Source organism: Pelmatolapia mariae, linkage group LG5, assembly GCF_036321145.2.
Source record: "Pelmatolapia mariae isolate MD_Pm_ZW linkage group LG5, Pm_UMD_F_2, whole genome shotgun sequence".
NCBI lineage: Eukaryota > Metazoa > Chordata > Actinopteri > Cichliformes > Cichlidae > Pelmatolapia > Pelmatolapia mariae.
The window spans coordinates 22,014,326-22,030,664 of NC_086231.1; the positions used below are offsets into that span (position 1 = coordinate 22,014,326).

Sequence of the window (16,339 nt, forward strand, 5' to 3'; positions counted from 1 at the left end):
CAACTTCAGTCCCAAAGAAACAATGAAATTGGTTCTGATTTAGATGCAGCAGACTTATCTGCAGGACCACAGAGAGAATCACTTCTAGAATCACTTCTAGAGTGATTTTGACCAGGATATGTCCTTCAATGCACATATTAAACAAATATGTAGGACTGTAATAAATGCATGAACTAGTTCATGCATTTATTACTTCTAGGCTGGACTACTGTAATTCATTATTATCAGGAAGATTGAAAAATTGAGGAATGGCTTTCTTATCATACCAACTCTTTATCTTCTTCTGAGCAGAGAAGAGGGCTTCTGCTGCCATCGACCGAGCCTTATGGAGTCACTCTCTGAACTGTGAAATATAATCCAGAATATTAATTTTCACTGGATGGTTTGTTGACTTCAACTGTTCTTTAGCAACTTCAAAGGTCCCTCAACAGAATGACCAAACACTAGTTCATTTGGGCTGAACCCAAGTGATTCTTGCTTAGCTTCATGTATAGCAAACAACATCAGTGGTACTCCTCATCCCACTCTTTTCCAGTATCCAAACAGTATTTCTGCATTACTGCCTTGAATGTCTGGTGCCAGCGCTCTAATGCTCCTTGAAACTCAGGATGGTATGCACTTGACACAATGCGTTTGTTATGTTCTCTCTTATAACTTAACTGGTAAAGTAACAACACTTTTTTGGTTGTTAGTAACTTACTTTATTAACCATGTTGTGGAAAGGCACAGGCATATCAATGCGCACATACACCACACTTGGTGTTCTCTACTTTACACAGAAAGTAGTACCACAAAAATATAAACTGATTTTACTAAATACATAACAGTGTTTAATCCCAAGAGTCTGCATGACCTGCTTGAAAAGTTTAGAAGGGAAGTTGGTTCCTTGGTCAGTCTGGACTTCTTTTGGTAAAACAAAAGTGGTGAAAAACTTTGTCAACACAGTAATCACCAAAGGTTCACTTATTCTTCTGAGTGTAGCTGCTTATGGAAAAGCAGTGAAGTGCAAAAACTGATTACCATTCTTTATTTTGGACAATGGACCAACACTCCACAATGACATGCTCAAAAGGCTCACCAAGTACTGGTATAGGGTGAAGAGGGGCTATAGGAACAATAGGGTTTGGCTTTCCTGCAATCTGACATGCTTTACAAGTACGGCAAAACTCAACAACATCAGCCATCAACCCAGGGCTCTAGACTAACTTTTTGCCACAGTTGCACTGGTGCACCTGACTTTTTTCTTAGGTGCACCAGCTCAAAAGTTAGGTGCACCCAAATTTTTCAACCGCATCACTTAACAGCACAAATTTACATGTTCATCTCAAAAATTGTTTCTGTTCATCTGGACGTAGCGTTTTCAGTGGGATAAATGTTTCGTCACTCAGTGAAGAAGTCACTTTCCCCATTTTATTGCTGGGTTGTATCCCACCCCACCTTGCAATCTAAAATTCATGAGATGGGTACAGAGGAAGATGGTACTTGGTGGCCTTCCCTGGAAAACCTGCTTAGCGTATTTGGATGATGTCCTCATTTACAGCTGCTCTTTCGCAGAACATCTCCAGCACATGGAAGAAATTTTCGGCAGATTCCAGGCAAGTGGCTTGAAGCTAAACCCCTCAAAATGCTGTTTTGCCAAAGATCAGGTACAATTTCTGGGCCACATTGTATCAAAAAATGGCATTCAGCCTGATCCCAGAAATGTGAATAGTGTGCAAGCCTGGCCTATTCCACAAACAGCGACAGAAGTGAGGTCATTCCTTGGACTTTGTTCATATTATCGCAAGTTCATTAAAAATTTTGTGCTCTCACTTAAAAGCAAGCAACTTTTCAATGGACTTCTCAGTGCCAGAATGCATTCATGTATCTGAAACATGCCCTCTCAAACCCTCCAGTGGTTTCATTACCTGACTTCACATTGCCATTTTCCCTGTATACTGATGCTTTAAGCACAGCTATTGGTAGTGTACTAGCTCAAAAACAGGGACAGCAAGAGAAAGTCATTGCTTATGCTTATTGCTCTGGGCCATTGTTTGGGCAGTTAGACATTTTCGTCACTACCTCTACAAGCAGCCATTTGTTATTGTCATGGATCACAAGCTCCTCCTGGGTCTCTGGAAAATACCCGTTGACATTGGTAGAACTGGTTGCCGTGCACGCTGGGCTCTTGGACTCGATCCTTTTGAATGGACTGTGATTCATAAAGATGGCCACTGCCACCTCAATGCAGATGCACTGTAACGTCACCCTGTCACTGGTGAAACCGTAGAGCAGGACACAGTCTGCACTGCTTCTGCTACCTTACAACCTGAAGAGAGGTGCATAGGTCCTGCAGGCCTGCCCAAAAACACATTCCATGCAATGACTTTCCTGATCCACGACTGCAGTGTGCCGCGCCATCTGTCTCATCCACATTTGTGCTTGAGCTGCCTGAAGATGATCTCAAAAGTGAACAACAAAAAGATCCTGTACTGTCAGAAGTCACTGGCTGGAAAGCTAAGGGTCGGAAACCACCATATTGGCTTATGAAAAAATGCAAACCTCAGGAAAGAGTGCTATGGCATGAGTACTCTAGACTTATCTTTCACAATGGCTTACTCTGTCATAAAGCTTTCAACCCATCCCAAAAGTCAGTGTTGCATCAGTTGGTTGTTCTCAAGCTTTAAAAGACACTGTCCTACAGCTGCTGCACGGCAACCCAGTGTCGGGTCACCTATCCGCAGATAAGGTCCTGAAACGTGCTCAGCAGCTATGTTACTGGCCATAAATGTCACATGACATCAGAATATGGTGCACACAGTGCACTCCATGTGATGCCAGACGGAATCCCACACCTCAACACAGAGCTCTATTGAAAACAATTGTTGCTGCTGAGCCATTTCAAAAGGTGGCAGCTGACATCTTGAACTTCCCATCATGAGTCATGGCAACAGGTATTTGCTCGTTGTTCAAGATTATTTCTCAAAATATGTCAATCTCTATGCTATTCCAGACCAACATGCCACAACAGTTGCAAAATGCCTGTTTGACAACTTCATCTGTCAGCACGGCGTCCCTGAAATGCTGCACACAGACCAAGGACGTCAATTTGAATCTGACCTGGTGAAACACCTGTGTCAGCTGCTGGGCATCCAGAAGACACAGACCAGCCCATATCACCCTCAATGTGATGGGATGGTTGAGAGATTCAACCGAACACTTATTAACCAGTTAGCTAAGTTACTCCTTCAGCAGCCTGGTGAGTGGGATGACTGCCTCAGTCAAGTTGCTTTGGCTTATAACACCAGCCCTCACTTTACCACGGGGTTTACGCCAGTCTTCTTTACACATGGACATGAAGCATGGATGCCTGCTAAGATGCTCTTGCCTACCAACATGCCAGCATCTTCTACTTCTGGTTCTCCTGCTGACTACGTCACCTAGTTAACTCAGAGACTTCAGTTGTCTTCAGCAATGCTGCATGGAACAGAGACTGTGCCTACGACCAGCAGAAACAACAGGGGCATCAAACACACTTCTAATGTTCTGTGTGACCTGGTGTGGTTAAATGACTCCACAACAGCAAAGGAAAAATTTGCTCTACATGGGAAGGGCCCCTTTGAGATATTGGGGTGCCTTGGATCAGATGAAGAAACCCCTGGCGCCACATACAGGATTCGTTACCTCTAAGTTACCACTTAGAGGCCTTTTGTTGTGGCATCTCCTTTTGCTGTTGGGGTGGGAAATTCACCACTCCTCCCTAGGCGAACAAGAAGATTTATGCATCGCGTTGTTGGGCCTAAACTGGCATGTTGTGTCACCTGTTGCTGCTGGGTCGGGAAGCTCTCCTCTTCTGTCCAAATGGAGTAGTTTAGTGGGCCAGGTATATGTAAGCTGCCCGTGAACTCAGCTTCAAATTTAAAGTGGCATTCCACTAAATGCAACTTGTCATTTTGCAGATGTTGGAGCTGCTGCCGTTTTTTTTTTCCGCAGTATCTTTCTTTTCTTTTTTGCTTTTTGTTTCTTGTTGTCTTGTTTTAAGTTTTACTTCGTTTGTTCTTTGGTATTGTTTGGGTTTGCGGCCCTCGCGCATTGCCTCGCTGGTTGCGAGCTGAAGGTGGTGGATGGCCTTCTAGGTAACTGTTCCTCCATGCTGTGTGTGGTTGGTGCTGGGTTCTCTTCACACTTGAATGCATGTTCACAAGTGTCTGACGTGATCTATTTATCTTATTTGTTGAATTTGTCTCCTCCTCCTGTTAACCATCCCCACTTGCTGGTAAGCCTCAGTCATAAACAAAAAAAAAACCATTCCCAGTATGATTGAATGTGTAGAGTTTTAAAATAAAAACATTATTTTACTATTCTATATTTTTTTCCTTTTTTTGGACCAAATTTCATATTCACAAGAAAACTCATTTTCCTCATTTTCATGATGGAATTCCATAACTATATTGACACTATCAAATTTCCCTCTAATCATAAAGCAGTTAAGATGTTGTTGTTCTACTCTCAAATAAATTTTCAAAAAGGTACTTGATACAAAATGAGGAGGAAAGGGGGAAAAAAACTTCCTCAGTATTCACTTTTTTCTTTTTTGCTCACGCTGGCACATCTGCATTCCTTTAATGTTCAAGTTCTGAAAAGATTTTGTACAGTATATATTTTATGTCTTTGTGCTACTGAGGTAGCTACAGCCCTTGTACTTTATTAGTCCCACATGAGGGAAAAAGAGCAAACGTTTATCTTATCTTATCTTATCTTTTGTCGAATAAAGTTTAAAAAAAAAAAACCTAGTGCCATAAGGTTCTATTTTGCTCACTGTGGTACAGCATGAAAAATTGATAGAAACCTGGATTGACGAATCAGGTGTTATGTCTAAACTTATAAAGAAAAGCGTCTGGACTGTTTAAAAATCTTATTCAGAAGGTCAAGGATCTTCTGCCTAATCACAGAAGTCAAGGTGACACTCTCATGGGTGAACACATTGTGCCTATGACACCAACTGTCTGCTATCTATAATCCAGTTTTGAGATCCCTTCCCAGAAGTCTTAACGCCCACTCACATTTTGGGTCATTTTATCTCAGTAAGTCACATGATAGGATAGGGCAAGGTCTCACAATGTGTACACCTGAAACCTTGACTGATAGTGACCTATACCTGTTTTCACACCTTGGTTCATGTGATTGGACAGACGATCAATAGTGGGTCAATGACCCTCTTAGGGACACTCCCAAAAAGGCTTAAAAATCTGGGACTCGACCAGTTCCTCTTACAACTGAAGAAGTTTCTCAGATGAGAGGTGAAACATCTTCAAGAAACTTAAAGTCCAGATGCTTTTCTTTCCAAGCTCCTTAGATTACTATGACCTGGATGACTGAGACCCTTCACAGACAACACCAAAATCAAATATGTAAAATTAAAGATAACAATAATGACACGAGTAAAAGTGTGCAACTAACATAAGAGATTCACATACACTAGTCTATTTCTAGATGTGTATATATAGTGTGTCCAGATATAAATAAAACCACTTTTTGGGTGAGAAATCCAAACTTCTTGTGGTTTGAATGTTTGACAAACGTGTAAAAATTACTTAATGATAGTGCAGAGAATGTACGTTATAGATGGGAGACAAATATGCTCTCAAGCTTAAATGAGCTGTGGGCCACTGCTGGCACTGTCATCTCACTGGAGGGCCACTTTAGTGTTCAAGTAGTACAAAAGAAACAAACAAGAAAACACCCACAAATATTTCCGAAAATGTAGTGTTTTTTTTTTTAAATTTCAAATATTGTATAACAAGACAAAATCGCAAACAAGAACGCAATTTTCTTTCCTCACTCTTAACTAACTGAAGCCTTTCATTGAGCTACCAAATAAACAAACTGGTACTCTCTTTCTGGCCAGACACGTGGCAGCACTTCTGCTATAATTTTGTTTGTATTTAACAAAATAAAAATGCAGATATAAGTGTACACATTAGTTTTTGACTGCTAGTGAAAATTGTTTTCTTTACAAATAACTCTCACTTAAATAACACAGCCAGTCCCTTGACATGTTTGTACTCTCTGCTCATTTTGCCTTCATATTAAATAATTTTGGGCGTTTTAAAGAACCTATTTTAACATTGCTCTCAACAACAAACAAATCCTCCCTAATAAAAAAAAGCAACTTCAAGGGCTAAATTGTATTATATTTCTTCACATCAATATGTGCAAGTTTGAGACTCCTGCTCTAAAGAATATGTTTGCGCTGTAACTTTAGCTGGAAATAAGAAACCTCTCTATGTTAACCAAGATTATAGAGTGGAATCTGAAATGAGAACACATAGTGTGCAGTATGAAAAGGGGCTGACAGTGAAACATACAATCTTAAAAAAACAAAAAAAAACATGTATCATCTGGCAACTTCTACAATACTTTTTCTTTGATTTTTTGTAATCTTCCAGATTATTCCTGTAATAAAACAGCTGATAAATATAGGACAGACACTGTGCACAATAGAGAGAGAATTACGGTGGTAGGCCTTTTCCTTGCTTAATGAATGAAGTTGATTCAGCACAGTCCTCTATATAAGGGATATGTTGAGGTTTGGTCAATTCAAAACGCTGTTGCACTTCCTGTACTAGGTATGCTTTAGAAAAGCTAAGCAAAATTATCTCCTTTTTGTCAAGTATTGATTATTATCCACCAGTGTTTTTAATTGTTTGTATTTTTAACATGTAACTTCTTCTTTTCTTGGTATTTTTAGCCTATTTCGTTAGTGATTTTTATCTCTGGGTCCTGCTGTCTTTAGGGCTTCGTGGTGGCAGCCTGTCTGCTCACTAGGGTCAGTTGGGTTTCTTGTGGGATTGTGTGCAGTAGTATTAGAGTGTGATCTCTGAATTAGGGTGAGTGGTCATTTTATTAGTGCTTCAGACTGTGCCACAACCTCTGTCTGTGCCCCGTGTTTCCTAAGTGAATCCCTATAGGACCAGTGGAAGTGTTTAATTGATTTATATGTATCTGTATACCAATAAAGCTGCTTGTAACAGCGTGTGTACTGGACATTTTTGACTGCAGTGCTTGTTCTGAATTTTAAAATTTTATTCAGTTTTAAAACCTGTCCTCTGAGCCACATTATTGGCAGCCTTCAGTGAGGGAAATTCAGAACCACTTATTACACTGACAACAACAAGTTACAACAGGTTTGCACTGAGACAAAATGCAGAACTATGTATTTAAAAAGTAAAACAAAAAATATTAGAAATACAAAACAGCCCTTTACATTGGCGTTTCTATTTTCCCAACTTAATGATAGCCAAATTGGGTAACAAATATAACAGTTGAAATAAGTTATAAATTAACATTCGGCTTTAATTTTGTTGATACATGACTCTTATAATTATTTAATTCATTTATTTAATATCAACACACTTTAAAGAACAGTAATTATGCAGTGAAAGTTTTATCCTACCACATATGTAAACCCCTGTTAACGAAATCAATTTAGCCTAGAAAAGGAAGAAACATAGGAGTGAATAGACAAAGAAGAAGTGATGGGGTCAACACATGATCCAGTCTGTGTTGAAACCACAGGCGGAACAAAGGTCAGTCCTTTTTTTGTATTTTCTCTTTGTCACTGTAACCAGACTTTGCTTCCTTTGTTTATATAACTGTATTTATGCTCAACTTTCACAGTCAAATATATTCCACAACTCACATCTTTTTTTGAGAAAACAAAAGTCATATTATTACGTATTATTTTATAAAGAAAACACGCCACCCTCCATATTAATTTATGTGAAAACATGTCTGCGCTTTTCTTTTGAATAAATTGACCGGAAGTTACTTTTTTTAGACGGAAGGAAGCGGCAGACAAGTTAGATGTAGTTCTTGGCGTGTTTCGCATAATATTAGTAATACTATTGTAATCTGCGTGACAGTTTCACTAAACTCTCTGACTTTATTCCTGTCAGGATTTTTTTCAGCCCGTCAGTGGGCTGCGTCGCTTCCTCTCGCGCCGTGTAACCGCGACGTGATGGAAAGTTAACGTTAGCACTCGGAAAAATAACGGACTAGCCAGTTAGCTATCGCCAGCTGTCCTAACACACATGACTGGAGAAACTGATTAATTGGTTATGGCTGTGACTGTACTTAGTTCTATTTTTCTTCCGGGGAAATTTTGTTTTCTCGGTTAACATACATATTCTTTTAGTTTACCCAGCAGGTTTTTACCCCACCCCCATACCCACCATCATACGTGTTAACTTAGCAAGTGTAGCTAGCTGGGCTACCTGAAGGAAAACGCTGCTTTATGCGTGGAAGTGTTTGAACACCTATGGACTAACTGTGTGCTGTCATAAAGCTGCTATGGTTGATAGGCTAAAGCTGGTGAGTAAACCACACCTTTAACAGGGAGTGACAAACACTTGTCATCATGCTCATAGTCAACACGTCTACAGCTCGAGACCCTTGTAATGAAACTTAGGTCCATGCTTCCTTTGCTCTCGTATGCAGCTGCTGCCAAGTTAAGTCTCTGCCCGTGAGGACATCCGGTCCACCATGAAGACCCTCGGACCCAGAATCTCATTTTATGCGGGCTTTGTGGTGGGAACCCTCACGCTGTACGTGTTTCTGCGGCAGCTTTGGTTTGAGAAGACTCTGCCAATGCATCAAGTCACCACCTTGGCTAGAATTCAGGACTACCAGCAACAGCTCGAGGAGGAAAAGAAAATGTGGAAGAAAGAGGGGTCTGCACTTTTCAACCTCAAGCACCCTCATCACATAGGTATCACAGCATGTGCCTTTTTAATGCCTTAATTAAACACCAATCTGTGTGTTTCAGACTTTGAATCTTCTGATAAAATGTCAGATTTTCGCGATCTTTAATAATATACGGTATGGACTTTGGTCAGCTACACTTACAGCATAAATGAAAACTTCCTTTTTAAATTTCACTTCTTCCTTGTAGTACCTTTTACACCATAGTAGTTTCACTTTCTGCTAGGCAAGTTTGTAAATTATATGTATAGGTAGTGAAGCATAGAAAGCTATGAACTGCTACAGTAGCTACAAATATAGGTAAAAACCTTTCAATGTTTGAAAGGGGTGAAATGTTTTGGTTTAAACGAGAACAATATTTTATCTTCAGGCCAAGTGAGAACGTGATTCTATTTATCTTCAGACTTTTAGGACATATGTTCTCAACAAGGAAAAGGGTTGAGTCTGGTTTATAAAACTTTATCTCTTGCACGTGACCACAAACTACATAGTTATATCCTTGAAGATTGTACGTTATTCATTCACTTAGAGCACAGGTTCTGAGTCACCTTGTTGCCTTATTTAACTGAAATGTCTGCAGTAATCTGTTTTTTATTTTTCAATATTTTTTATTTTGATTAACAAAAATGTGCTCTGTGTTTGACAATTAACAGAGCCAAGTTACATTTGTTTTAGATTGAGGTTGTTTTCCTTTACTGCAGGCTTAACTCTCTCAAGCCTGTTTATAACAGCTAAGTAGCCTTTCCTGTTATACCTGAGTATTTTCTCTATGATATGAATCTATGTAAAACCCATGACGCAGTAATGTAGTCAAAAGTGGGCTCTACGGACAGCTGTGTGTTTACATTTCTAGGGACGTGCACGCTAGGACACAATCTAGGATTTCAAAGAGGTTTGTGGTTACAGTGTGCTTATGGCGTAGATTTAACAAAGAAGTATAAATCCCTTATAACCAATCAAGATTGGAACATTACCAAGTGAGAACTGTGGACAAGAACAAACAAGAAACCAATAGTCATATAATCATGAGGATAAAGTGGGGATGATTGACTACACCCTCAGGAAGCTCAGCAGTCGGCAGGTCATGACCTGGAATCCACAAGGAAGGAGAAAGATGTGAAAGCTCAGGAACACGTAGCACAGGGAAAATGCAAACGAGTGTATTAGCATACATTGAAGGGAAGAGTCCAACTGTGTTAGTGTCATGAGAATTGGAAACTGGTTTCTGTAATCCAGGACAGGGGAACAAAAACCTCTCATGTCTCTGTAATTTGTTTAAGTCAGCAGATTTCTAGCAGACCGCTGATAAGTAAAACCATTTTAGTAACAGTTTCATTTAAGCTGTGAATAAAAGTGCCTATCACTGTACTGAGTCATGATTATTAGTTACTAGAGCTTTTTGTTCTCCCTGGAAAAACGAAACTGAATACACACAGAGTCACTCATAACAGTGAAATAAAATATTCAAAGCAGCCATGACACCTATTAAAGAAGATCACAGATAAAACTGGAAAGATAGTCAAATAAAGTTTTTGAATCTTTCAGACGAGAGGGTTTGATCACCTTACACTGCTTATCAGACCAATCAAGTGTATAACACTTTTATAAAATAATATAGGTGCATAAATGCTGAATGGATTCTTTTACCCGTTGGTAGGTGGTTGCCAGGCAGTTCATAATAATCATAAATTTCATCGGCTTAATATGTGCAGTACCTGTGTACTATGCACATTTTGGTTGCTCAACTCCTGATTATGTTGGAGGAGTTCGCAGGCAGGCAGGCAGATTTTGTATGCTATAGTAAAATGTTACAGGGGTCCGTACACTTCATGGGGTGTTGTAGTGCATGAAAGCATGTTATTACCTGACTGATCCCCACTTTTTCCAGTAATCTGGTATATTATGTATGTGCAAATATACCTTGAGTACTCAGATTTGATGTAAACTTAAGGTGAAGTAATTAATTACTGGTAACTTGCCCAAACTGTTTATCTAAATAGCTGTTGCACTGCACTGATCTGCACTGCTTTTTTGTGACAGAATTATTACCAACCACACCTAGTCTCAATATTTCCACATTGTCATCAGCAAATTAAATGTGAAATCTTGTCTTTTTATCTGCATTGTGTATTTGCGAACCTGGAAGCACAGTCACCAACAATAACATTTGAGCAAAACATCTTTCCTTTAGTTTACCCTGCAGGACCATCAGTAGTTGTAGGAGGTTCCTGAAACAGTTGGGACTCATCTTTTTTTCAGTCAGTGAAATGATAATAATGTCTGTGTGTCCTTACCAGGTGAGGATAGCCGCATGGCTGATGAATTGTACAAAAAGGTGCGTATTCTTTGCTGGGTGATGACTGGACCCAAAAACCTGGAGACGAAGACTCGACATGTGAAGTACACCTGGAGTCGCCATTGCAATATTGTTGTCTTCATGAGCTCTGTGGATGACCCCGACTTCCCCACAGTGGGATTAGGTACAAAGGAGGGTCGGGATCAGCTGTACTGGAAAACAATTCGGGCCTACCATTATGCCTATGAGCATTATGCAGATGAGGCAGATTGGTTCCTCAAGGCAGATGACGACACCTACGTCATAGTGGACAACCTGCGCTGGATTCTTGCAAACCACACTCCTGATGAGCCTATTTACTTCGGCAGACGATTCAAGCCCTACACTAAGCAGGGCTACATGAGCGGTGGTGCAGGCTACGTACTGAGCAAAGAGGCTTTGCGGAGATTTGTAGAAGGTTTTAAAAGCAAACAGTGTACTCATACTACCTCCGTAGAGGACCTGGCAATGGGGCAGTGCATGGAGAAAGTTGGGGTGCTGGCTGGAGACTCCAGAGACTCTTTTCATAGGGAGACATTTCACCCCTTTGTCCTTGAGCAGCATCTCACTGCCAAATTTCCAAAGAGCTTCTGGTATTGGAGCTACTGCTACTACCCCATCTCAGAGGCAAGTGTGGCAGACACCATTGACACTGTGTTTACTCTTGACATCACTATTAAAGAGGTTTAAAGAAAGCTGAACACTATTAATATTTTAACTGAATTCTCACCTGCAAATATTCTGATGCATTTCCACTTCACTCCATACTAGAACAATGTTTAAAGTGGACCTGTTATGCTTGTTGTTTTTTCTTTCTGGCATGCGTGCAAAGTGGTGGAAGCTAATGTGGATTTTTAAATATTGAGGTTGGCGTTATATGCTTGATCTCTATTAGCCAAAAGCTGAAGCTTTGGACTGCACTCTCTTGCTTGTGAGGTGCATCCAGGCTGAATAAAGTGAGCTTACTGGAAGAGCAGCTAATATAAGAGAGTGCTTGAATTAATTCAAAATTTTGTATCATGCAAAGCTACTCTAGTAGAGTCCAAGAATAAAATCAGTAAGGGTGCATAATATGTCCAGTTTTAACATTATATGTTTAACCAGACTAGCATTCTTTAATCAGTCATCAACTAGCACAGCTACACCTGGTTAAATCATAATCTGCATGAGCATCTTGAACATGATGCTTGTTACCAACACTGCCACTGTCAACTAGCATTTATACACATGGTGTTTAGACCCACAAAATGGTGATATCGCAACAAGACTGTGGGCTGGGTACTGTAGTTTTGTTACTGCCCTACTGTTTAACCAAACTGATGGAGTCTTGCATTTATTTCTGGATTTATCAAGCATGAATAAATAGTCTGATGCAAGACAATTAGTCTTCTTTTGCACTCCACCCATTCACATTGACATTTAATTTTGTTTACACAACAAACATGCTTCCATGTGTATTAATAACCATATCTTCTTTTTTTTTTTTCTTCTTTTTTTCAGGGTCCTAACTGCTGCTCGGACATGTCAGTATCTTTCCATTACGTGGATGCTGTAGGCATGTATTTAATGGAATATTACACCTATCACCTGCGTGCCTTTGGCTACAGATATCGCTATCAGCCTCCCACCCCACCTGGCTACAGTATAAATAAGTTTGAATCCTGGGATGCTGGGAAAAAAGACAAAAAGCTGGAACAAAAACTAGTCCATCCAGACCTATCCAGAACTGACAAGAGACAGAATGAAGATCCCCCTCCTGTAGATGGTAAAGATGGTCCTGCTGCTGCAGAGGGTAAATAACAGTAGGACTTTGTAGCAGTGTTGAGGGTACTGATCATTAGGATTTGCGGTGGATTTGGGGTGTTGAGTGTTTGGGTATCCATTCTGATAATCAAAGTGAAGTATAAAAACTTTGTCCACTTAGACTGCTAGTGAACTTTGACAGCAAGACTGGGTGTTCTCCATGCTAAAAGGTGGCCTGTGGCTCTGTATGTCAGTTTTGTCAGGTGTTTTTACAGATTGTTCCATAACAGGACTCACTTTTCTGTTGTTCTGAAAACAAAGTAAACCGGTATTTCCAGTGCATTTTTTAAAAAAGTGACTTTTCTGTTCTTTCATTTCTTACCACAACAGTCCCAGTAAAACTTGTTCTAACACTCTTTAAGGCTTGCTGGAGTTGTTAGGCTTCAGTTCACACTTATAGCTACATGTGCCTGAAACCTGGTTTATGTCAGATCATATTGTTGTTTACAAGAGTTTGATGCCTCCCAAACACTAGCGTTTAGGGTTGTGCTTAAAAGCCTTTTCACAGAAAATACAGGGGTAGCATCTCTTTACTTTTTATTTTTGGTTGTTTTGTGTTTTGACAAGTTCCTTCTTTGAAGACATGTTTTAAACCAAGACGTTGCATAAGTCTAAAAGGTTTACTTAAGTGAATTAGTTACACTTAACTAATAATATTTATGTACCCATTAGTCTGCATCTCTTGGTAAATCAGACACCAGAATTGGTGAAAAACTGCTGTTTTCCTAAAAAGTAAATAGGCTAATCAAAGTGGATCTCTTTTGAAATTCCTATTTTTCAAAGTAACAGTGAAAAAAAAAGTTTTAAAAAAGTGATGAATAGGTCAATCTTTTATTCTCTATAAAATAATACATTTTGTCCCATGGATGGTTAAATAGCAATATATATATACTCTCAAAATCTGGCAAAATAAATTTTTATCACACATTCAGCCTTAATTAAACAGTAACAGCTATTAAAAATGATCTCAGTTGCCAGATTATTAGGTAGACAAGAGCTGAAACAGAATCCATCCTGAAGTTTTCTCTGTTTAATTAACATATCCAGCTGTGCAATGTTCAAACTACACATAAAACATGTGTCTGAAACTAGTTTAGAAAGAAGAATTTATTACATGTGTGCCTAGGTGTACCTAATAAACTGGCAACTGATTGTATTAATATTTGATATAACAGATGTCATACGTTACTAAATGTATTTTAGGAAAATATTTTGATTGCATACTCCTCAATAGTGAGGTGACTGTTATGCTTTAAAAGGAAAGCCCAGCTATCTAAATTTCTACAATGCAGCCAAAGATTTCACACAAGACCACAGTGAAGGCTGATGAGCCTTTTCAGCTGTTATATGTGATCGGGCTAATTGTGTAGTGACTCTTGGCGCTTGTGGTTGTTTGTTTTTTTTAAAGAGGACTTCAGTCAGCACAGACTTTGGTTGTTGTAAAAGTCTTCAGTTGGATGAAGAACAAGTTAGTCAAACTTGTTTTTTCTTCTCTGGAATGAAAAGTGATCTTAATCAACCCACCCACAGCACATGGTTACCTTTCTGTGTAACGTGCTGCACACAGTTTTCTGCATCTTCCCACAGTGGAGTCATTAGCTTGTGCCTTGTAAATTGAGATTGTATGAGCCAGCCATTAGCTGCACACTTGACTTAGCACTGTGACATGAGCGTGAAGAGAGTGTTGATTCAGATGGGTGTTTTATTTTACCGAATCCATCTGTTGTAATGTGTTTGAGCTTCATTCAAGTCAGTGAATGTCTTTTTTGTTTTTTTTAACAGTTTGAAGAAGGTGGTGTTATTTTGAAATTCTTTGTCAGTCAGGCCTCATTTGAAGTTGGCACACTTTGCACATGTAAAAAATAAAATAAAATTAATAACAGTTCTTTTGCTAGTTTCTAACCAGACATTAAACCTGTGGTAGATACAGTAATCACCAAAGGCGAGATTAAATGCTGAAATAAGCAGAAGGAATTTGGCACATATCTGCAGAGTGACTAAAAGTTTTCATGGAACGGTGGCCATTTTTTTTCTTTTTTTTTTTTTATGACCACATTTTCTTCAAGATTAAAAATGTATGAGGTTGATATTTTCAAATGAAACTTTGTGTTTACACTTGGTTTCTGTAGTATGTGCACGAACACATGCATGTTCACCAGAGCATGTTTTAAAAAAACGTTTTTTTTCTTCTCATCTTTCTTTTGGCTGCTCACGCTCACATTTGATCTCAGCCGCATCATTTCTAATGGGGCAGTCCTTGACAATCTTCTCATTTCAGAGTTTTCTTAAAGGGAATGGTGTACAGTACTATATTTATATTTGAAACATATTTATGTTGGAATTGAAATCTTAATTGAGTCGATACACTTCAGTGTGGATATGAGTTCATTTTAATGTGTGAGCACACATAATGTAATCGGTGTGCAGGATTGTTTTTAGTGAAATGGTAATTTAATCACTATAAATAAAGGCATATTTTATTGTATATCTTGTTTTTGTTTACATGTATTTGCATAATGTCAGAGCATTTTTCTCATCACAGCAGAGGAACATTCATGCAGGGTTACTATGACTGTGAATAATATTTGATGGGCGGATGGACATTGTCCACAAGTACAGTAGCCCTGAGGGTTTACAGCGCGATGGAAAAGCCCAAGTTTCACCATGAGGGTTGATGATACAAGTATGTGTCATGTCTCCATTAAACAAAGCGTTCCATCCTGAGGGGAAAAAAAATCCAAAATTCAGTCAAAACATTTGCACAAAAAAGATACATAACTTTCTTTCTTCTGTCTTTCTTTTTTCTCAAGTGAGCAGGTTTCTTACCTCAGCCTTCCCATGATCAGTGAAACCGCCTCCTCTCTTCTCTGCATACCTGTTTCCATGCAGACTAGTCATACCTGTTGCGAAGAAAAGTAAAGTGCCTTCAAGCTATCTACACTGATCAAAAAACACCGCTCACTGCTTCGTGGAACCAGATTTGTCACTTGCCATGGAATACCAGACTTGACAGATCCACCACCTTTTCACAGGTTCAGCCTGAGCGCTTATGATAGGCGTGAAAAGGTCAGGAGAAGCTGTAGAGAGTGTAATGCTGCCTCTTGATTGAGAGCGAACAGTTGCTCCCAGCTCATCCATCAAGAAGTGTGGTTTACTGTTACTGTTTTAACACCTATGCCTAACCATGTTGTTTTTGAAGTCTAAACCTAACAAGTGCTTCTGAAGGTGCTTAAAAGTGACCTGAGATTTAAGAAAATGCATCTAATTCATTTATCAGCACATCTTCCTTCTAGTAAGAACTGTTCTACTGATTCCAAAGGCACTCACTTGTTCTCCACCCCAACAGATCAGCAAGGCTGTGATCAGTGTCCCCTGCAAAAGAAAAATATTGCATTCAGTAAAGCACAATGATGAAAACTTGTTTAACACCGAATTCAGCTGCTTTTTATGTTAAAACAA

The 16,339-nt window shown here is 39.3% G+C and overlaps 1 protein-coding gene across 1 annotated transcript; it reads left to right on the forward strand.

The window, feature by feature from the left end:
• The first annotated feature begins 7,831 nt into the window (after positions 1–7,831).
• Positions 7,832–15,346, forward strand: LOC134627812 (glycoprotein-N-acetylgalactosamine 3-beta-galactosyltransferase 1-B-like). Its single transcript, XM_063474209.1, has 4 exons — positions 7,832–8,352; positions 8,479–8,749; positions 11,040–11,704; positions 12,578–15,346. The coding sequence occupies exons 2-4, from the start codon at positions 8,524–8,526 to the stop codon at positions 12,875–12,877; spliced, it is 1,191 nt and encodes a 396-aa protein (XP_063330279.1). The 5' UTR covers positions 7,832–8,352; positions 8,479–8,523; the 3' UTR covers positions 12,878–15,346.
• The last annotated feature ends 993 nt before the right edge of the window (positions 15,347–16,339 follow it).